This window comes from Macaca thibetana, chromosome 18, assembly GCF_024542745.1.
Source record: "Macaca thibetana thibetana isolate TM-01 chromosome 18, ASM2454274v1, whole genome shotgun sequence".
Classification (NCBI taxonomy): domain Eukaryota; kingdom Metazoa; phylum Chordata; class Mammalia; order Primates; family Cercopithecidae; genus Macaca; species Macaca thibetana.
This window is the reverse complement of record NC_065595.1, coordinates 71,400,026-71,423,280: the sequence shown is the minus strand read 5'-3', so window position 1 is coordinate 71,423,280 and position 23,255 is coordinate 71,400,026. Positions and strand designations below refer to the sequence as shown.

Genomic DNA, 23,255 nt, shown 5'->3' with positions numbered 1-23,255 from the left:
AGCCAGGCGTGATGGCACTCACCTATAATCCCAGTTACTCAGGAGGCTGAGGCAGGAGAATCGCTTGAACCCAGGAGGTGGAGGTTGCAGTGAACTGAGATCGCGCTACTGTACTCCAGCCTGGGCGACAGAGCGAGACTCCGTCTCAAAAAAAAAAAAAAAAAAAAAAAAAATATATATATATATATATATATATATAGACACTAAGTAGAAATTACAAGTAAATGTTTATCTCACATAGTATTTAGTAAATATTTCAGAAATAAATATTATACTTCATTTGTGTTTAGTCTAAAGTCAGGATCTCTTCTCTCTGGTAATAGGAATTTTACTTTTATTTGGCACAATGTAGACGTTTTTCTTTTTCTTTTTCTTTTCTTTTTCTGGGACAGAGTCTTGCTCTGCCACCCAGGCTGGAGTGTAGTGGCGCGATCTCAGCTCACTACAACCTCTGCCTCCCCAGGTCAAGCGATTCTCCTGCCTCAGCCTCCCAGGTAGCTGGTACTACAGGCACACGCCACCACGCCCAGCTCATTTTTGTATTTTTAGTAGAGATGAGGTTTCACCATGCTGGCCAGGCTGATCTCGAACTCCTGACCTCGTGATCTGCCCGTCTCGGCCTCCTGAAGTGCTGGGATTACAGGTGCGAGCCACCATACCTGGCCCACAATGCAGACATTTTTCTAGACTCATATGACATTTCATGAGATGTTTATTTTTTTCATCCATTCATTCAACAAACACTCATTACTTACTAAGTGATGGGTTTGGTACTGGACATACATCAGTGAACAAGACAGACCTAGCATCTGCTCCTATGGGGCTCGCAATGTATTACTTTTATAAATGTATTAAATGTTTCCCTAATAATATTAACCACTGTTTTATTATGTGCCAGGTAATGTGGTAAGCATTTTGAATGCATTACCTCATCTAATCTTTCCAATAACCCTATGGAAAAAGTGATATTAAATACCCTCTTTCACAATGATGAAACTAAGATAAGAAACATGCTCCAGCCAGGTGCACCGGCTCACACCTGTGACCCCAGCACTTTGAGAGGCTGAGGTGGGGGGATCGCTTGAGCTCAAGACCAGCTGGGCAACATAGGAAGACCCCATCTCTACAAAAAATTTAAAAATTAGCTGGGTGTGGAAGTGCACACCTGTGATCCTGGATACTGGAGTCTGAGGTGGGAGGATCACTTGGGCCCAGAAGGTGGGAGCTGCAGTGAGCCAAGATCACACCACTGCCCTGCACCAGAGCAACAGAGTGAGACCCTGTCTCCAAAAAACAGAAACAAGCATGCTCAGTTTCACATTACTCTAATCAGGGCAGAGCCAAGGCACAAACCCAGACCTGTCTTGTTTTAAACCCCTTCTAATTTGTCTTCTGCTTGCCTTGAACCTTTAACATAATTTGGTGCCTCATGTTAAAATAACTGTTTAATAAGAAAATGTTATTAAGTAGCATGAGAGCACAAATGTCTAAGAAATCAATTTCTCCGCCTGTATTTTGCTCAGGAAGAAACCCTGCACAAGTCGACCAGCAGCAGCAGCGTGTCTCCCTCTTTCCCTGAAGAGCCAGTCCTGGAGGCCATGTCCACAAGGAAGAGTGAGTAGTTGTGGTGCTAAGAACTATAGTCGGATATCTTATTACAAAACACACTTGACCTGGAGCAAAGATCCCAGAGTGCCCTGTGATCATCTGGGGTAGAAAGAATTAACCCAGGCATTTCACTGATCGGGAGATGAAATACTTATTTTCCAAGTGTGGCATCACACCAGACCTCGGGGACTTACGACAGAGCAGGCATGTTTGTGTTTATGAACAGTAGTCATGGGAAATAGTATAAATCAGTTGTGTGTGTAGTGTTCTGTTATGTTTTGTTTTAGATAGATTACCTCCTTGGCTAAATTTAAACCGGAAGCCAAAAACAACCATATTTATTATCACTCCATCTACCACCCACACACACCTATCTCCAAAAACCTGTGTAGACAGTGAAAACACCTTTGTAACTCTTTAGGAGACAGATTCTGAACACAGATACCTAAAATTAAGGGATTTCTAAAGGCTTTTAATAATCCTTTTCATTTATAAGAACATTATGAAGTATTATATATTGGCTTGATTTCTCATACATAAAAATTCTTTAAGTAGTGTTTTTATTATTTACACAGATTATATCAAAAACAGTGGGTGCTGACTAGTTATCCACAATTGGTATTTGGCCAGACCCATTAAATATTATAGGGACCCAACTGAATCACATAATGGATTTCTGTATCTTTTCTTGACTGTGGAAATTATATCTGTGTTTTCCTTTAGTGGTTTCTCTTGGTGGGACAGTCTAAATAGATGGATCATATGGAACTTTGTGTTGACTCTCACTCTTCACACCCACTACGTTGAAGCAGCTCTACTTTATAGACAGAGTAGGAAGAAGCACTAAATAAAACTCTGGCACCATATTTATTTCTAATGTTCTCCTTATGTTTTCAAAATGTGAATCCAGAACCATTCAGACACTAAAGCATTCTCCTTTTAAACACTATCTTAAAATACTACTAGACAGAGAAGGACAATGGTACAGTATTAACATCAAAGCTGAAGCTTCCTTTTTCTGTTTAAATACGGTTTAATTTAAACCTAAGGACAAAATGTCTTGGTAAACATGTAGAAAGAAGGGTTTTCCTTGTTTTATCTTTAAAGAGGAGAATGTAAAAAAAGGGTACACTTCGGCCGGGCGCGGTGGCTCAAGCCTGTAATCCCAGCACTTTGGGAGGCCGAGACGGGTGGATCACGAGGTCAGGAGATCGAGACCATCCTGGCTAACACGGTGAAACCCCGTCTCTACTAAAAAAAAATACAAAAAAATTAGCCGGGCGAGGTGGCGGGCGCCTGTAGTCCCAGCTACTCAGGAGGCTGAGGCAGGAGAATGGTGTGAACCCGGGAGGTGGAGCTTGCAGTGAGCCGAGATCGCGCCACTGCACTCCAGCCTGGGCGACAGAGTGAGACTCCATCTCAAAAAAAAAAAAAAAGTACACTTGAGAATTTTGGTATGATTTGGGAATCTTTCTGGCCACACCTAATATTTTTCCTTTTTTCTTGCTATTTCTGTAGCAAGTTTACTTTGCAAAGATTCTTCTGTTACAGCCCTCAGAGTCTGCTCCTAAGGATTACCATTACCATCTTAAAATATCTATCCAATGAAATAAATAACTCATCTTTGAATACAGTGTTTGTCACAAATGTCAAAGGGCTTTGTGTTAGAAAATTCACATTAAGTTTTATTTCATTTGGTTAAATCTTTAGAGCCTCCCAAATTCCTACCCATATCATCAACACCCCAGCCAGAGAGACGGCAGCCGCCCCAGAGACGACATTCCATTGAAAAGGAAACGCCTACTAACGTGAGGCAGTTCCTGCCGCCTTCCAGGCAGAGTTCCCGCTCTCTTGTAAGTACAGGAAAGACTTCGTAGTAACTTAGGGATCAGCTAGAAGACCTAGAAGAATCCTTAGCTTTCTTACGAAGATGATAAGGAGAAAAAAACTTGCAAAAGTTAGAATGAACTTTGAATAATTTAATAGCTAAAGAAAACAAAACAGCCAGGCATGGTGGCTCATGGCTATAATCCTAACACTTTGGGAGGCCAAGGTGGGAGGATTGCTTGACTCCAGGAGCTCGAGACCAGCCTGAGCAACATTGTGAGATCCCGTCTCTGCAAAAAAAAAAATAATAATTTGTGGTAGTGCACACCTGTGGTCCCAGCTGCCTGAGAGGATGAGGTGAGAGGATCACTTGTGCCCAGTAGGTTAAGGCTGTAGTGAGCTATGATCGCACCACTGCACTCTAGCCTGGGCAACAGAGTGACACCTTCTCCACACTCTATCCATAACTTAAATGAAACTTGACCAGTGTTTGTTCATTTTGAGCTCTTTTTTTTTTTTCCAGAAAATTTATCACTGGTTTAAAATATGGATTATTATTAGAGAAATGCTTTCTTTTAAAGGCTATTAATCCATTTAAAAATTGTTAAAACTTGACTCAAAAAACTGTTATAAAGTGACTATAGTAGATGATCTCGTTGAGGCAGAAGTATAAAGCGAGAGAGAATTTTGATCCCTTAATAACTACTGTACATTGTTTTCTAGTATGTTTTGTGATATTTGGGGCCAGTGGTGTTATTTTGGTTGAACTGGCTAACAGTTTTTGCTGTTTTCCAGACACTTGCAGGCTCTTCTAGTGGGTGCTTATTTCTCAGCACGGTGGGCAGCACACAAGGGTCTGCCAGGAGGAATTAAGAGATCTCCCGGCCAGTGGAGGTCTCCAGAGACTCTTCTGTAGCCCCACTTGGCTTCTGAAGTATTTGTAGGCAAGATGCACAGCTGTAATTAATATTCTACCCACAGTCAAATATCTAATGTGTTTTCAAATATTAATGAATGAAAAATAATAGAATATATTGAATACATAAGTCCATTTTTTTAAGGCTGTGACGAATTATTAGAGTTTCAATGAAAATAGTAACAGATGGGAGATAATGTGGTTATTGTGAAGACAAGGATTTTGAAGAGCTTAGAAGGTGAATATTTGGTCATTCATCTCTATTCCAAAACAGTGCAGTTAAAGAACCAATGATTTTATGGCCATTCCTGATAGAATTCTTCTAGCTCCGGAATAATCACTAAAACACAGCTATTTGATTAAATATAGCCTTGTCAGTGATTTACCAACAGGAAAACAGAAAGATTCAAACTAAAAAAATCTAAAGACTTGTTTTCATGTGAATAAGTTGTTGCTTTTACCAAAATATACAGCTGTTATCACAACTTTAAAATACGTCAGAGGGGCCAGGCGCAGTGGCTCACACCTGTAATCACAGCACTTTGGGAGGCCAAGGGAGGATAATCGCCTGAGGCAAGAAGTTTGAGACCAGCCTGGGCAACTTAAGAAACCCCTGTCTCTAAAAATTTTTAATTAAAAACTTAGTTAGATGTGGTGGCACATGCCCGTAATCCCAGCTACTCAGGATGCTGCAGGGGGAGGATCCCTTGAGCCTAGGAGTTTGATGCCACAGTGAACTAAGAATGTGCCACTCCACTCCAGCGTAGGTGACAGATATGTGTCTATGTGTGTATATTTGTGTGTGTGTGTGTGTATATATGCGTATACACACACACATATATATATAGGTAAGAGGGAACTTGTGGTTTTTTTTCATAAGTCTAATCATTAGGGTATTCTCTTCTTCACTCAGCTTTTCCTAGAAGTCAGTCTGTCATTCAGCTGGTAACTGGCCTTTATGTGATCATACAATGTCATTATTGAGGTTAGACTTTTTTAAAGTTTAAAATTATCAATGTAAAGGAACTATCAGATAGCTATAAAGTAGTTTCAGCTTATAACAGAAGTTATGCTAAGACCTTCAGCTGACACCAAAGGCCAATGAACGTGTCTGTTTCCTGCTAAAGCAGAGCTGTTAGTGTGTGCTCGGTCAGGCTGTGCACTGTTTTTTTGTGGAGCAGGACGGAGAGCACGATAAACTAGCTTGCAATCGCTGAGGAAAGTCTCAGTGAGCAGGCAGTGGGAGAGCCCCTCTGGTCAGCACTCAACAGTGGTCAGATTGAGGGCAGGGAGCAGAGTCCACGCAGGCCTCCGAGCACCAGCGGAGACAAAACGAAATGATCTTTCTTGCTAATAGCTTATCTTGGGAAATCCATAAAATCATACCTTGTAGTAATGCCCTGTAGCTTGGTAAGTATTGTTTTTATAAGTGTAATTAATTTTAAAATGTAGCTGCATTTTAGAAAACAAAGAATCATTTTGTATTTGTAACTCCTTAACTGAAAATGGCAGGAATGTTTTTATTGTTGATTTTTTTTTTTTTTTTTTTTTTTTTTTTTTTTTTGAGATGGAGTTTTGCTCTTGTTGCCCAGACTGGAGTGCAATGGCGCGATCTCGGCTCAGCACAACCTCCACCTCCCGGGTTCAAGCCATTCTCCTGCCTCAGCCTCCTGAGTAGTTGGGATTACAGGCATGCGCCACCACACCCGGCTAATTTTGTGTTTTTAGTAGAGACGGGGGTTCTCCATGTTGGTCAGGCTGATCTTTAACTTGTGACCTCAGGTGATCCACCCACCTCGGCCTCCCAAAGTGCTGGGATTACAGGCGTGAGCCACTGCGCCTGGCTGATAATTTTTATTTTTATTGTATCTCCCTCCCTTTTCTTGTGCTGTTTAAAATGTATTTTTTTTTCATCATTTGGTCAAATGACTGAGGGTAAGTACCCATCCAAGGCAGGCGCAAGTGGCTGCCTGGCACATGTCCCCATGCTTTCTTGGGCACAGTAACGAGTTGCCTCTGTCCTTTGTCACAACAACCCCCATTGAGGAAACTCAAGAGTGTTCACAGGACCCTAAATTAGATAAAAATCCTTGCTGTGTGAACGCTGAGATTCTCCAGGAGGGACTTCGTGGTTTCATCACTGATTTATACGTGTGGATGCAGATGTTGGCACGGACCGTACCATCCTCATGGTGTTTTTTGTTCTGTTTTCCTTTTGTGATCTGTAATCACTATGTGTAGGTCACTTGTGTTCAGCATTATTTTCTCCTTTTCTTTTCCCCCTGCCATTTTCTTTTTCCTTTATCTGTTGTTCAGGTTCCTAGGATAACCAGTGTATGGCCAAGGACGCCTTTTCGACCACTTTTTTCTACCATACAAACAGCTTCTCTGCTCAGCTCTCATCCTTTTGAAGCAGCCATGTTTGGGGTAGCAGGGGCTATGTATTATCTGTGTGAGAGAGCTTTTACCAGCAGGTGGAAATCCTCAAAGGTTGGCCTCTTTCTGCTGGGTCTGGGATTATTTCATTCTCTGTATCTCTGATGGTGACACCTCAACTGTTGCACTCTCTGAGAATTAACCGCTTAGATAGCACTTTGCTTCCAATCATTGATTCCACTCTTGTGCAGGATGCACCGATCATGCCGTGGTCTCAGTTGAGAGGGAAATACCTAGGAAAGGACAACAAACTCAAAATGCAGCATCTGATGAGAGGGACCTGTGGGTATTTGTCTCCTCGGGTGACCTAATCGTATAGCAGAGTCAGTGCTGCCACCTTTCTCCATGTGCAGCAGGCACTCTGAGCCCGTGGGGTGCATTCCTTCTAGGGCCTCCCCCCACCATCAGAAGAGTATTTGCTCACTCATTCCATGGGCAGAGCAGCCTCCTGCCAGGCCAGGTAGCCACGGTGGATCCCGCCCACCCACAGACACCTGCACAACCAGGGCATGGGCTCAGGAAACCTGTGTGCTCCCAGCACCTGTCATGAAGCTGTGTTTTGACAAGCAGGGTGTGCATTACTTCTCTGCAGAGAGAAATATCGTTTCCTTTTTATTGATGTAGCTACTCTAAATAATTCTGCATTCTATTACTGTTTTTTGAGGTTTTTTACACAGAATAATGTATCATTACTTGAACTTTCACATTTCTAAGTGAAATAAAAAGCTCTAGGACCATATTGAAGCCTCTGCTGCCACCAGGCAGCAGGTGCTCAGGGCAGCCTTTGTGCCACAGTAGGCAGGGCCCGGCTCTCCAAAGCCCTGGATTTACTAACCTTGTCCTTGACAGATGACTCCGCAGCTGGTTTCTTTGTTATTCTTTCTTAGTCATCTTGATATGGAAAGGAGACTCAGTGTAAATAAGACATAACACAGTCCTTTCTCTGACCTTTGTCATGAAATGCAAGAAAAACCTCTGTCCTTTTTCCCGTTTTAGATGTGCCCTTGGGCAGCATGTGGTCAGGTGCCAAGGTGGGTTTTTAACTCCTGTCACTGCTGCCTCTACTGAAGACCTGCTGGCATTTGATTATCAGTTCTCCCCAAACAGAGATATCTCAACACTGAGGCCATATACCACTTAGGCAGAGAAAGGATTCACTTTCAGTTTTGTTTGTTTGTTTTTGGGTTTTTTTGAGACCGAGTCTCGCTCTGTCGCCCAGGCTGGAGTGCAGTGGCGCGATCTCGGCTCACTGCAAGCTCTGCCTCCTGGATTCACACCATTCTCCTGCCTCGACCTCCCAAGTATCTGGGACTACAGACACCTGCCACTATGCCTGGCTAATTTTTTTTGTATTTTTAGTAGAGACGGGGTTTCACCATGTTAGCCAGGATGGTCTTGATCTCCTGACCTTGTGATCTGCCCACCTCGGCCTTCCAAGGTGCTGGGATTACAGGCGTGAGCCACCGCGCCTGGCCTTCACTTTGAGTTTTATAGTTGATTAAGAAGAGTAAACTTAACAGTTGCTGTTTTTATTTAAATTTGCCTCTCTTTGGTTTATTAAAAACTCAAAAAGCAACCGTTATTTTTGGTAATTTTCAAATACTGGTTAATTTATGAAGTTTTTACTAATTATGAACACTGTATAAAAGATGACTACTTGGCCGGGCGCGGTGACTCATGCCTGTAATCCCAGCACTTTGGGAGGCCGAGGCGGGCGGATCATGAGGTCAAGAGATAGAGACCACGGTGAAACCCCATCTCTACTAAAGATAAAAGAATTAGCAGGGCGTGCTGGCGGGCGCCTGTAGTCCCAGCTACTCGGGAGGCTGAGGCAAGAGAATGGCGTGAACCCGGGAGGCGGAGCTTGCAGTGAGCCGAGATCAAGCCACCGCACTCCAGCCTGGGGGACAGAGCGAGACTCCATCTCGAAAAGAAAGAAAAAAAATGAGTATTCCCATTTCTCTCTGTGGCACAGTAACCAAAATTTTACATTATGCTGCCTAATCTCCGTGCTGCCTAATGACCCCTTCTGAATGGTTAAATATAGCCAGAATAATCATCAAAAAACCTCGACAATTTTAGTGACATGCATAGAAGTGAGTTTAAAGTCTTAGAGCACATTGTTATCTTCATTAACGCTCTCTAAGATTTAGCTTCCCTTTCCTGCATCTGGGAGTCCCGCTGACACATGGGCAAGCAAGGGAACTAGAATTGTGCTAGTGCGGTTCTTCCCCTGGCCACATCTGGCCACTCACATGGGCCAAACACTTGTGGGAGCCACAGGCAGTGCCGTGGTGGGGAAGGGCTCCTGCTCTCGCTGGGGCCTTAAGTGCCCCCCACACTCCAGAGTGCTAATAGCTCTGCGAAGTCTGTGGAAGTTTAATTTGGCTTTGGAGATGTCAAATTAATATGTTTGTAAACTGAAAAAAATAAAACTATTTTAGTAACTATTTATCATTTTCTTTTATGTTGCATTAAAGTTTTGTTGTCCTTGGGAAGGCTCCAAGATTAAAACATTAGCATTTGACCAGATGGAAATTATTTCACTAAAGGGTAGTCTGCTTGAAATTTTTTATAAAAGAACAAGAAAACAAACAAAAATCTACTATTTTTAAATTATATCTCATGATGGCCAGGCGCAGTTGCTCACGCCTGTGATCCCAGCACTTTGGGAGACTGAGGCTGGTGGATCACTTGAGGACAGGAGCTCAAGACCAGCCTGGCCAACATGGCCAGGTATGGTGGTGCACACCTGTAATCCCAGCTACTCAGGAGGCTGAGGCACGAGAATCACTTGAACCCGGGAGGCAGAGGTTGCGGTGAGCCAAGATCATGCCACTGTACTCCAGCCTGGGTGACAGAGCGAGACCTTGTCTCAAAACAAAGCAGAAACAATTATATCCCATGAAGTACTGGATTTTCATGTGGGTCAGTGAGTTGAAAGTGTGCTTTACTAAGCCCTTTTGTGACTCAAGACTGAAGAGAGGGAGGTGCAAGCTGCCTAGTTGGTTGTGCCGTGCTAGCGTATCCCTACAAATGCAAAAAATCACCATCTGCCTGAGGGGTTTCCAGCCCAGTTATCCATGTTATAAAGTCAGTTAAGTTGGTACCATTCGCTGCCTTCCTAGCACACACAATAACAAATCTGGCTATCTGGTTATTTGCTACAGAATAAATCTAGTAGTGTTTACCTGGTTATGTGCTAGATCCCCACATTATTTTGTTGCAGCATAGCCATTTTGTCATATAGTTAGCCATCAGAAGGTATACCCTACTCATACTCATCACCGATGAATAAAAATAATAGCAAAACTTCTGAAACACATTAAAAGCTGAGAAATGCCATCATGTGGATGTATTCAGCCAACACGACTTACTTAGTGCACAGTTTTAATGGCCTAACCCTCAAAAATTCAGTTTATTGTTCCCACTTAACACTACTCTTTTTCTGAGAGTGGAGCAAAACAGAGTAGGTATCAGGCATGCTGATTTAATTCTGTCATCTCTGAAAGTAGTTCCTGTTGAAAGAGAAAACTGTGATCATTGATTTTTTAAATGAATATTTTAGGCACCTTACAGCAAATGATATAATCTTTCTGAATAAACTCACCCCCCTGTTCTCTTATACTAATAAGCTCCTTATCTTAAAAATTCAATTGCAGGATTTTTCTGAAAGCATTTTTAAGCAAATGTAATCTTCCTTAAGTTTGCTTGAACAGAGATGGTTTTGTATTGATTTTTAGTAAGAAGCAGTCGTTCTTCAGACTACTTTTTTAAGCAAAATGCTAATGTTTGACAAGTTTGTAACCTAGATTGAGTTTTGTTTTTGTCTGATTGAAAGACAGAACTGATTGTTAAAACTCCATAAACTGACTGCATTCATGGTCATGTGCTTTCTCACTGGCGTGTTGGATTCCAGACGGCCTATGAGCGGTGCTGTGTGTGTGGGAGTGAATTACAATGTGTTTGTGCTGAGAACATTCAGTTTCAGTGTCACCGCACCACAATGGCCCCTTGCAGCCTGGCAGGGTCCGAATGCACAAGACTGTTCTGTCTTTCTCTGAGATCCACCAATCAAGTGCGGGGCCGGCTGGGGAGCGGATGGGTGTGAGGCTCCTACTCAGTGAGATCAGTTACATCAACATCTTCCGCAGCTGCTTGTAGGGAAACCATTACCACAAGACCGCCAACATAGATATTTATTACGAAATTCTTTTACATTCCTCTAGTCTTTCCAGTGCTGACTCTACATTTAGCAGTTGTTGAAAGTAACAACAAATCTAGAGAACTGTGGTGCAGCCTGCAGAGACTGCCTTTTGGGTATAAACGCTCCGGTAGTTTCGTGTTCCAGTTCCGCTCCTACCATTAGGATTTGTAAAGGTGTGCTGATGTAACTGATCACTAAATAATGCTTGTCAGTAAAAATTACTAACCACCTTCTTCTGGCTATTCTGGGTACCACAAACAAGTTTTAAAAACAGGGCCAGGCCGGGCGCGGTGGCTCACGCCTGTAATCCCAGCACTTTGGGAGGCCGAGACGGGCGGATCACGAGGTCAGGAGATCGAGACCATCCTGGCTAACACAGTGAAACCCCGTCTCTACTAAAAATACAAAAACTTAGCCGGGCGAGGTGGCGGGCGCCTGTAGTCCCAGCTACTCAGGAGGCTGAGGCAGGAGAATGGCGTGAACCCGGGAGGCGGAGCTTGCATTGAGCTGAGATCCGGCCACTGCACTCCAGCCTGGGTGACAGAGCGAGACTCCGTCTCAAAAAAAAAAAAAAAGAAACAGGGCCAGGCTGGGCGTGGTGGCTCACCCCTGTAACCCCAGCACTTTTGGGAGGCCGAAGTGGGCAGATCACTTGAGCCCAGGAGTTCAAGACCAGCCTGGGCAACATGGTGAATCCCCATCTCTGCAGAAAATACAAAAAATTAGCTGGGCATGGTGGCGTGCACCTGTAGTCCCAGATACTTGGGAGGCTGAGGTGGGAGGATCACTTGAGCCCAGGAAGTCAAGACTGCAGTGACCCATGATCGCGCCACTGCCCTCCAGCCTGGGTGACAAAAGAAGGACCAGTGTAGATTTATTTTTTATCTGCTGGTATATAATGTACAACACAACACTAAGTAATGTCTTTTTCATAAGCATAGAAGAAAACTGACCACAAAATCGGTTTAGAATAAAATTTTTTTTCAATATTTCAAGCCCTACTTAACGGAATAGAGTTACTTGAGTCAAAATACCTGAGGAAATGTGAGGAACTTTCATTTATTGGACATTTCAGTAGATCACTTGGTCCCCGCATGTTTTCTGCCATCTTTAGTCTTAGTGTAATTAGAAATGATGTGGTCCCCAGAGGGAGCCAGCTCTGTCCCAGTGGTCATCGGGAAACCTCTTTTCTTCTCTGAAGCTACTAATCAGGTGTCTGATCTGAAGGGAAATTTTGCACTTCCAGAACAGGGGGTAGGAATCTCTTATTCATGTGACATTTTGAATTTCAGGAGGAATTCTGCTACCCAGTGGAATGCCTCGCTCTTACTGTGGAAGAAGTGATGCATATTCGCCAGGTCCTGGTGAAGGCAGAGCTGGAAAAATACCAACAGTATAAAGACATCTACACCGCCTTGAAAAAAGGAAAGGTAGTACTGCTTAAGGTTGATTGATCAGAAGAGTAGAAGAATGGCCAGTCCCATGCATGGTCTCCTGGGAGAGTTATCTGCTAGCCAGGTGGCACAGACTTTGAGGGGATTTGGGATGTGTGATGTTCATATCCTAGTATACAGTACCTGTGCTGCCTCATTCACAAGAGGGGGCATTTTCGTTTCTCCCTTAGAAATAAAAACTGGAAGGTTTTCAAGCAACCATAACAAATAACAATATGTCTTCATAAAACTATGTGTGTGGCCAGGCACGGTGGCTCACGCCTGTAATCCCAGCACTTTGGGAGGCCGAGGTGGGCAGATCATGAGGTCAGGAGATCAAGACCATCCTGGCCAACATGGTGAAACCCTGTCTCTACTAAAAATACAAAAATTAGCTGGGCATGGTGGTGCATGCCTGTAGTCCCAGCTACTCGGGAGACTGAGGCAGGAGAATCACTTGAACCCAGGAGGTGGAGGTTGCAGTGAGCCAAGACACCACTGCACTCCAGCCTGACGACATAGTGAGACTCCGTCTCAAAAAAAAAGCCATGTGAGCATTTAGTCATTATGCTTTTAAAGGATCTGTAAAGAAAATGTATCTGAGAAGGCCGGGCGCGGTGGCTCACGCCTGTAATCCTGACACTTTGGGAGGCCGAGGCGGGCGGATCATGAGATCAGGAGATCGAGAGACCATCCTGGCTAACACGGTGAAACCCCATCTCTACTAAAAATACAAAAAAATTAGCCGGGTGTGGTGGCGGGCGCCTGTAGTCCCAGCTACTCGGGAGGCTGAGGCAGGAGAATGGCGTGAACCCGGGAGGCGGAGCTTGCAGTGAGCCGAGATCGCGCCACTGCACTCCAGCCTGGGCAAAACAGCAAGACTCTGTCTCAAAAAAAAAGAAAATGTATCTGAGAATCAGAGTAGGGTTTCAGAATCTTCTGCAGATTCCTTCCATGATGAGGAGACACTTAAGAGCTGTGGCCTTTTATTATCTTTTGAAATAGAATTCTAATTAAATACAGAGCCACATTGTCAGCATCACAGAGCCAGCTGTTTTAAACAGCATTTCTGAATTCTCTTCCTCCTCTTGTCTGTTCAGCTTCCCCCATAATAGAGATGTAAATCATATTCAGACATGGATATTAGGAAATTTGCTGTTGGCAATGTTTCTTTTTTCCTCTTAAATTTGTATTTTTTAGCTCTGCTTTTGTTGCCGAACCAGGAGGTTTTCCTTCTTCACTTGGTCTTATACCTGTCAGTTCTGTAAGAGGTAAGGTATTTTGTAACTGATGAAAAGATAAATGTAACAGTCGTAAGAGAAATACCAATTACCTTCCTTATGTCACCGTCTTTCTACACAGGAGTAAAGTTAGAAATGACTCATTCTGCGACGTTACATTGAGCTGTCCTTGTAGGTTAGGAATACTGATTTCTTCAAGAGAGTGAGCCAAATGTTTATTTGATATTGAACCTAGAAATGTTTCTCTGTATGTTACTTCTTTTACGTAACTAAGGTCATTCTAATAATCTGTCATGTTTGAACAGAAAAAAATAAGATGTGATTATCATATGATCCCTGGATAGACAAATAAGAAAATTCCAAACAGATGTAAGTTGATCCTTTATAGGAGACAGTGTAAAAGTTGTGTAGATTATCTTTTTGGCAATTCGCAGTGTGTCAATGTGTTACTTTCTAATAGAAGGGAGAGTTTTGCAGTTTATTGTAGAAACTTACAACTGTACTGCCTTAAGCTTCTCTAACTCCCAGCTGTATCCCCTGTATCACGCCAAGTAACATTTGTGATTTTGTGTACAGGCCGGTGTGCTCACAGTGTTGCAAAAAGGTAAGCTAAGCTTGGTCCATTTATACTTGTGCTGAATTTTAGTGACCTCCTGTTTAACAGTACTGCTCATTGTCAGTTTTATTTGGGATAACAGATGCGGCTGCCGTCCAAGCCATACTCCACTCTTCCTATCTTTTCATTGGGACCTTCTGCTCTGCAAAGAGGCGAAAGTAGTATGAGGTCAGAAAAACCCTCCGCTGCCCATCATCGGCCACTTCGGAGCATTGCCAGGTGAGTAAGGGGCCTGGGTTGTCAAATCATCCTTTGCAAAAGAAGAGTTCTACTCTTGAGGACTGGGGTGGGGTGTTCAGGTTTTGGCTCAAGGGGTTTTTGTTAGTTGGTTGGTTGGTTGGTTGTTTGGTTGGTTTTAATACAGTTTTACACACAAATCTCCAAAACTTCCCCAAAGGTAACTCTTCAAGGAATAATGGCTAGCTACTTGAAAGATACTTTCATCAGAGTTTATGTTTTTTTTACTTTAGAAAAAACTATTTTACTGTGTCCTATAAGAGTCATCTTTAGGCCGGGCGCGGTGGCTCACGCCTGTAATCCTAGCACTTTGGGAGGCCGAGGCGGGCGGATCACAAGGTCAGGAGATCGAGACCACGGTGAAACCCCGTCTCTACTAAAAATACAAAAAATTAGCCGGGCGCGGTTGTGGGCGCCTGTAGTCCCAGCTACTCGGGAGGCTGAGGCAGGAGAATAGCGTGATCCCGGGAGGCGGAACTTGCAGTGAGCCGAGATCACGCCACTGCACTCCAGCCTGAGCGACAGAGTGAGACTCCGTCTCAAAAAAAAAAAAAAGAGTCATCTTTAAAACTGACCTTGTTTCAATGGAGTTGGAAATTGGAATGTAATAGTCTTATCCTTCTTTCCTCCTTGTCTAGTTTTGAAAGGAATCTGTTTAAATCCTGTTTACAATATTCTGCCATAGCTTTGACTGACTTTACTATTATTCTAAAGGCAGAAATAAAGCTTTATGCCAAAAGCTGATAATTTAAAAGAAAAAACATCACCTGAGTATCAGTCCCTTTGCGTTTAGTGCAGGGTAAGTTTAGTGTTGGGCCTTAAGAAAGATGGAAGGAGGTAGGCCAGCTCGAGCCTCAAGCTGGCAGGGCCGAGAGGCTGGGCTTTGATGCACCAACCACGTGTCATGGCTCTGTGGACAGTGAGGCGAGGAAGCTGTGAGGCCAGCATGAACCTTATGCCTGAAACGTCTGCCTCTGTGCTTGGGCTCCCTCCTCTGAGACCTCTGGGTGTGAACTGTCAGTGAACTCAAGGCAGTGCACATAACAGCTGCTGCAGTTTTCCACACTTACTCTGAACCTACTATAGACTACCTGTTTATATCCTGTTTGGTTTAGTTAAAATAGTAAATAAGGCTGGGCGCGGTGGCTCACTCCTGTAATCCCAGCACTTTGGGAGGCCAAGGCGGGCGGATCACGAGGTCAGGAGATCGAGACCATCCTGGCCAACATGGTGAAACCCCATCTCTACTAAAAATACAAAAAATTAGCCGGGCGAGGTGGCGGGCGCCTGTGTCCCAGCTACTCGGGAGGCTGAGGCAGGAGAATGGCGTGAACCCGGGAGGCGGAGCTTGCAGTGAGCCGAGATGGCGCCACTGCACTCCAGCCTGGGTGACAGAGCGAGACTCCGTCTCAAAAAAAAAAAAAAAAAATAGTAAATAAGTAGACAATTCCTGGTTATCTCAGACATTCCTGGAAACATTTATTATGATGTTGGTCTGGTTAACTCCATCTCCTTGGAATCCCAATAAATAATTGCCCAAATACAGGGAATTGTTGGGGAGGGAGAGGCTTGTTTGATAAATACATAAATGATGAGAAAACTGGTCAAAAGATAGTTTTTTAGGATGTGTCATGGGATTAAGATAAATTTATTTAAATTTCCTATTGTCTGATCTGCCATCTACGGTTAGCTAATGTTCACTGGGAATCAGGTGAATACCCTATTTTCCAAGAATTCTAGAAGGGTGGTTAAGAGTTTTTAGTTTTTTTGGCCAGGCGTGGTGGCTCACGCCTGTAATCCCAGCACTTTGGGAGGCCGAGGTGGGCGGATTACCTGAGGTCGGGAGTTTGAGACCAGCCTGACCAACGTGGAGAAACCCCGTCTCTACTAAAAATACAAAATTAGGCCGGGCGCGGTGGCTCAAGCCTGTAATCCCAGCACTTTGGGAGGCCGAGACGGGCGGATCACGAGGTCAGGAGATCGAGACCATCCTGGGTGATGGTGAAACCCCGTCTCTACTAAAATACAAAAAAAATTAGCCGGGCGAGGTGGCGGGCGCCTGTACTCCCAGCTACTCGGGAGGCTGAGGCAGGAGAATGGTGTGAACCCGGGAGGCGGTGCTTGCAGTGAGCTGAGATCCGGCCACTGCACTCCAGCCTGGGCAACAGAGCCAGACTCCGTCTCAAAAAAAAAAAAAAAAAATACAAAATTAGCCGGGTGTGGTGGCACATGCCTGTAATCCCAGCTACTTGGGAGGCTGAGGCAGGAGAATCGCTTGAACCTGGGAGGCAGAGGTTACAGTGAGCCGAGATCACGCCATTGCACTCCAGCCTGGGCAACAAGAGCGAAACTCCGTCTCAGGAAAAAAAAAAAAAAAGAGTTTTTAGTTTTGTTTTGTTTTGTTTTTTCAGATAAACAGTTTCTTTATTCATCTTCCTCCTCCTCCTCTCCTTCTTCCTTTTCATCTTCTTCATCTTCATCTTCCTCTTCCACCCTTTTCTGGGCAACTTTAGCAGGACCCTTTTCTCCATCAAACTTTCCTTTCGAATTATAGTCAGAAACATCCTTCTCACACTTTTCCTTCAGCTTTGCCGCCTCAGTGGTGTAAGGCTCCTTTTCACTGTCATTTAAGTTATTCCACACCTCACCCAGCTTTTTTGCCACGTCTCCAATAGAGATGCCAGAGTTTATGAATTTGATCTTGGGGTGGAATTCTGAACAGAGCAGGAAGAATCCAGATGGTGGCCTTCTCAGGGCATTAGGATCCTTCTTCTTGCCACCCTTAGCTGGTCCATAATCCTTCATTTCTCACTGGTACTGTACTTTATCCACCTTTGCCATTTCATCAAATTTAGACTTCTCTTTCCCAGACATTGTCTTCCACCTTTCAGAGCACTTGGAAAATTCTGCAAAATTGACAGAGCCCTCTGGGCTTTTCTTATGTTCTCTGCACATCTGCACAAAGAAGGCATAAGCAGACATCTTGCCCTTTGGTTTCTTGGGGTCACCTTTAGCCATCCTGACTGTATTGTTCGATAGTCTGGGCAGCGCCTTTTTTTTTTTTTTTTTTTTTTTTTGTGATGCGGAGTCTCGCTCTGTCGCCCAGGCTGGAGTGCAATGGCGCTATCTCGGCTGACTGCAAGCCCCGCCTCCTGGGTTCACGCCATACTCCTGCCTCAGCCTCCTGTGTAGCTGAGACTACAGGCGTCCACCACCTCACCTCGCAAATTGTTTTTTGTATATTTAGTAGAGACGGGGTTTCACCACGTTAGCCAGGATGGTCTCCATCTCCTGACCTCGTGATCCGCCTGCCTGGGCCTCCCAAAGTGCTGGAATTACAGGAAGAAGCCACCGTGCCCGGCCTGGGCAGCGCCTATCTTATAAGACATGTTTCCTGCTTTCTTTCATTTTTCTGTCTTTTTTTTTCTTTTTTTTTTTGAGACAGTTTCGCTTTTGTCACCCTGGCTGGAGTGCAGCGGTGCCATCTCAGCTCACTACAACCTCCACCTCCCAGGTTCAAGCAATTCTCCTGCCTCAGCCTCCCGAGTAGTGGGGATTACGGGGCCTGCCACCATGCCCAGCTAATTTTTTTCTTTTTTTAGTAGAGACTGGGTTTCGCCGTGTTAGCCAGGCTGGCCTCAAACTCCTGACCTCAGGTGATCCGCCTGCCTCGGCCTCCCAAAGTGCTGGGATTACAGGCGTGAGCCACCGCACCTGGCCTCCTACTTTCTTTTCTAAGTAATATTTTTTAGCCTTGTCTCCAATAAGAAATTTTTTTAGAAGGACATATGATTAAATCACTCATCCATTCCATGATGTTTTGACAACAAATTTACTCTTTATTTCACAGACTTTCTTCTTACTGCAGTAGACCTATAAGTAACGATGCTGGGCTTCTGTTTGGTTTTCTGTTGTTTTTACCCCAGGTTCTCCTCAAAATCTAAGTCTATGGACAAATCAGATGAAGAACTCCAGTTTCCCAAAGAGTTGATGGAGGACTGGAGCACCATGGAGGTGTGTGTGGACTGCAAGAAGTTCATTTCGGAAATCATCAGTTCAAGCCGGCGCAGTCTGGTGTTGGCCAACAAACGGGCCCGATTGAAAAGGAAAACGCAGTCTTTCTACATGTCCCCACCAGGCCCCTCGGAGTACTGCCCTTCGGAGAGGACGATCAGTGAGATCTGAGCCTCGTGCCTTTCAGCTGCTTTTGTGCTTAGAGTCAGCGTCCGTGCGCGAGAACACTGAGCCGGGCTGGCACTCCTTTCTGTGGTTTTATTTAATGGGCTTGAATTTGCATTAGATCAGATTTTTGCTGCATCACATTGTTCCACAGACTGAATGCTGTGTTCATATCAATTGATGAAACGTGACAGGTCCGCCAATTGCTCGTTTGCACTGAGAGAGGACAACAGTTTGAAACTTACTTTTGTGTCTGTGTGGCTTTGGGAGCCAGTAACTACTTCCTTAGTTCAGTTCTTTACTGTTCCTCGAATAATCTCCTGACTAAGGCAAAAAAATCAAAAGCTTCTCCTGTGAGAATCAGTCTAGCAGAGACGCCGATGTCAGCACAGCCCTAAGCAGTAAGTCATATTGGCATTTCCACGTGACCGTGTTTCTATCCCATGTACAGAGATATCCAGAGCCCTACGCACCAGGACCTGGGGGCTCGCCGCACAGAACCTAGAAGCACCTGCTGACACTCTCCAACTGATTTTTAAATTATTGTTGCTTGGAGATGAAAATTACATAAGGGACTTTATGCCTGCATTCTAGTGCAAAACATCTGAAGAGCTGTACACCCACAAGGGTGACTATTTCCCCTGAGTGGCCGTGTTGTCCCAGTGCCCTGGATCAGTGTCTCCTGAGTGGATGACAGGTCTTCATTCTCTATCTTGAATGTATTATGGTTACTAATAGTTTTATAATGGAGGTCTAAGAATTGAAGTTTTGTGGGAGTTTCAGGACAAAGGAAGGCTAAAAGTTTGTCAAGAAGTTGCGCATATTTTGGTTACCTATGAGAAGGGTTGTGACCGCGTACAGTGGCAGCTGTTGGCCGCGCTGCAGAAATGAGCTGGAGCTCATGCGTTTTCAGCTACATTTTTCATCACTTTATAGTACGTCCATCTTGAGTAAATTAAGCCACAATTTGGTACCTAGGGTCTCAAAAACTGAAATTTATTTTTATAAATGAATTTTAAAAGAAAAAATATCTACTTCTTTTAAAGTTAGAAGAAAATTAACCTGCCGACAGGCAACATTTTTGGGTGCTTTCTGCACTAGTTTTCCTTGTAAATGGTTTGAGTGAGTAGGTTGGGTTTCTGACAAAAGTAGACTGGAGGGTAGCACTGTATGCCTCAAACGTCTCAGTGTGTTTGACTCATACCATGGGCTATACTTTATTATTCTGGTATGCTTACAAATGACCAACCAACCAAATTGCCATTAAAGTTTGGAAAATCTGTTAATGCACATGCACAGTAATTTCCGGAAAGCCATAGGACATGTCTGCAGTCAGCACCATGACAGCACCGTGTCATGAAAGGCATGGCGGCTGCATTTCATACCACATCAAATACAGTAACATTTCTCTACTAAATTAACAGCAATACCTCAAAACTGCTCCGGTGGTAGTTTTTAATGGGTTGAAATTTACAGTTTAGTAAATGGCTTAAAATTACTTATACTTATGAAATAAACTTTACCAGTTGACTAAAATAATGCATGTTAACAGTTGGTCTGTATTTGCATGTAAAAGTGGGCCACCAGAGAACCCTTATTGATTACTTAATTTAAGTGTTTAAATTATTTTAAAGACTCCTGTTTAAGAGCTTTAAGAATTGTACTGGGCGAATCTCATTTATAAAACTTCCTAAGAGCCTATCTGAACTCTAGACTCCAGACAGTTAGGTGGGAGTAGAAATCTACCCCCTTTGATGACCCCAGGCTTGAGTTTTTAAAATGACTACCCAGAAGGGCACAAGGGGGAGGAAGTGGTATTTGTATATGTATATAAATATGCACCTAGGAGAATGTGCTTTTTAAAATAATGACTAATGTTTTTATTAAAACATAAGAAACTACACCCCCAAAATAAGACTTTCATTCACATTCACAAAGCAAACATCTAGTAAATGTCTTTCACTTCACTTTATGATACTGTATGGGATGATTTGGGCATTACGATCACCTCTTACCACAGCATAGAACATCCATTCTTCAACAGCATTAACGGAGTTTGCCAAGTGCATTAAAGAGGTCACGGGGAGGGTACGTTCATATGAAACAATCTGCAGAAACTGGCGTAAGAAAGGGCACATGGCACAAAGTTGTAGAAATCAAATTACTATCATTTTTTGTTGCCAAAACAAAGTCTTATATTTAACCCCCCTTTGTACCACTCCCCTCAACACTTCACCTAAGCTAGATAATTTCCATAGGGTAATTCACTAAGAGCTTGTGGAGCTTGGTTTTAAAATCCTTAGCCTAATCTGACTTTAGGCATAGCTTCCAGTTCTTCCTTCCTTGTCCTGGTTTCTTGTTCAGCTTTTACTTCTAATCCAACAACAAAATAGATGTCTGGCTGGTCTCAGAGCATGTGTGCATTTCTGAACCATCATCCCTGCTCTCCTCTCAGCTCCCTCCAGGCCTGAGCACCGGTTCCTTTTATCCCGTACGTCATAAAGTCACACTATTGGGAAACCTGTGCTTCCCTCTCCATGGCTTAACTCCCTGTCAGTGTCGGAATGTATAAGAATGCTTGTAAATATTGTAATATACTTATTAATATTTGAAAGACATTCATTCAGTGGACAGTGGGAATTAACTCTCCCAAGGCAAGTGAAAAGAAATGATCAACATGTACATTGATTTAACAATCTTACTAGATTTTAATTCTTAAGTATTTCAAATGAAACCAGAAGGTGGTTATGTAGGAGGCTTAAAATGATCTTATGTCTAAAGAGATTCTGTTATTAGCACCATGAACTCATACTCTGAAATTTTTAAGCCTTTTATTTTTCTAACTATATTAATATAGGACTGGATTTTAGGCATCATATAGGAAACACAAAATTTGTTGCTGTTTGCTAAAGCAATATAGCAGAAAATTTCGTACATGCAAAACTGCTAAAGGACTGCAGAGAAATGTGTACTACTGACGGGGCTTTTACTAGGCTTCCTGCGTGTGTAAAAGTCGAAGTATTGCTGGCATTCAGGGTGACATGATGGTACTAAATGTTTTCCATTAAAGTCTTCTATTTTAAAATTTAGGGAAAAATAAAATGGCTTTCCATCATACGTTCTGTGTTGAGTTCCTATCGTAAGACGGTGATGTCTTTTGTTAACTAACTGTCAGAAATCATCTCGATTGGGAATGCAGGGTACTTTTATCAGCAGCCTGTGAAGAAACACAGTCTAGGCCGGGCGTGGTAGCTCAGTAATCCCAGCACTTTGGGAGGCCGAGGCAGACGGATCATCTGAGGTCAGGAGTTCAAGTGATTCTCGTGCCTCAGCCTCCCGAGTAGCTGGGATTACAGGTGCCTGCCATCACACCCAGCTAATTTTTGTATTTTTGTACATGGTGGCCTACATAGTGAAACCCCATCTCTACTAAAAATACAGAAATTAGCCGGGCATGGTGGTGTGCTCCTGTAATCCTGGCTACTGGGGAGGCTAAGGCATGAGAATTGCTTGAACCCGGCAGGTGGAGGTTGCAGTGAGCTGAGATTGTGCCACTGTACTCCAGCCTGGGCGACAGAGCAAGATTACCCCTCAAAAAAAAAAAAAGAAATACAGTCTATGAGGACCGCACTGGAAAAATTAACCACCACAGTGACAAGCCACCACAAGTGACAAGCAGCCATGAGTTAGGAGAGTATGTAAAGAGTACATAACATTTTATTATGTATCACAAATATGGAGACAAATCCTGTGGGAGATGGATGAAGCTTTCTTTGACAGCTTCCTGGAGGCATAATTGATAAAGCAGAAAAGCCCGCACAATAAGCAGTAAGTCATGTTGGCATTCCCACGTGACCGTGTTTCTATCCCGTGTAAAGAGACATCCAGAGCCCTACGCACCAGGACCTGGGGGCTCACCGCACAGAACCTAGAAGCACCTGCTGACACTCTCCAACTGATTTTTAAATTATTGTTGTTTGGAAATAAAAATTACATTAAGGGACTTTATGCCTGCATTCTAGTGCAAAACATCTGAAGAGCTGTACACCCACAAGGGTGACTATTTCCCCAGCCACGCCCAGGCGTGTCCCACCCCATCATGTGTGGCTTGGTGGCGCTTCACAGGTGCTGCATTTTTACAGGTTGTGGCAGCCCTGCAGCAGGCAAGTCAGTCGGCAGCGTTTTTCCAACAGCTTGTGCGCACTTTGTGTCTCTGCATCACATTTTGGTAACTCTCACAACATTTCAAGCTTTTTCATTATTACTATATCTTTTATGGTGATCTGTGGTCTTTGATGTCACTATTGTAATTGTTTTGGGGAGCCATGAACTGGGCCCATATAAGATGGCAAACTTAATCGATAAATGTTGTGTGTGTTCTGACCGTTCCCCCATCTCTCTCCCTCTCCTCGGACTCCCCATTCCCTGAGAAACAATATTGAAATGAGGCCAATAACAGTACAGTGGCTTCTAAGTGTTAAGTGAAAGAAAGAGTTGAGTCTCTCATTTTAAATCTGAAGCTAGAAATGATTATGCTTAGTGAGGCAGGCATTCA

General features: G+C 43.6%; 1 protein-coding gene and 1 pseudogene across 4 annotated transcripts in view; one reads left to right on the top strand and one right to left on the bottom strand.

Moving 5' to 3' along the window:
• The window catches only part of SPIRE1 (spire type actin nucleation factor 1), a 191,503-nt gene extending 169,688 nt beyond the window's left edge, over nucleotides 1-21,815 (top strand). For 2 of the 4 annotated variants that reach the window (XM_050767558.1, XM_050767557.1), the window contains 8 exons: nucleotides 1,524-1,614; nucleotides 3,319-3,461; nucleotides 6,668-6,841; nucleotides 12,287-12,424; nucleotides 13,628-13,698; nucleotides 14,245-14,272; nucleotides 14,367-14,503; nucleotides 18,448-21,815. In XM_050767558.1, the coding sequence (XP_050623515.1) occupies nucleotides 1,524-1,614; nucleotides 3,319-3,461; nucleotides 6,668-6,841; nucleotides 12,287-12,424; nucleotides 13,628-13,698; nucleotides 14,245-14,272; nucleotides 14,367-14,503; nucleotides 18,448-18,706 (1,041 nt within the window). In that variant the 3' untranslated portion in view covers nucleotides 18,707-21,815. The remainder of the gene's footprint in view (nucleotides 1-1,523; nucleotides 1,615-3,318; nucleotides 3,462-6,667; nucleotides 6,842-12,286; nucleotides 12,425-13,627; nucleotides 13,699-14,244; nucleotides 14,273-14,366; nucleotides 14,504-18,447) is intronic. The other 2 variants (XM_050767556.1, XM_050767555.1) reach the window with 1 other exon arrangement.
• On the bottom strand, nucleotides 16,946-17,725 carry LOC126941227 (high mobility group protein B3-like; annotated as a pseudogene).
• Nucleotides 21,816-23,255: the final 1,440 nt, after the last annotated feature.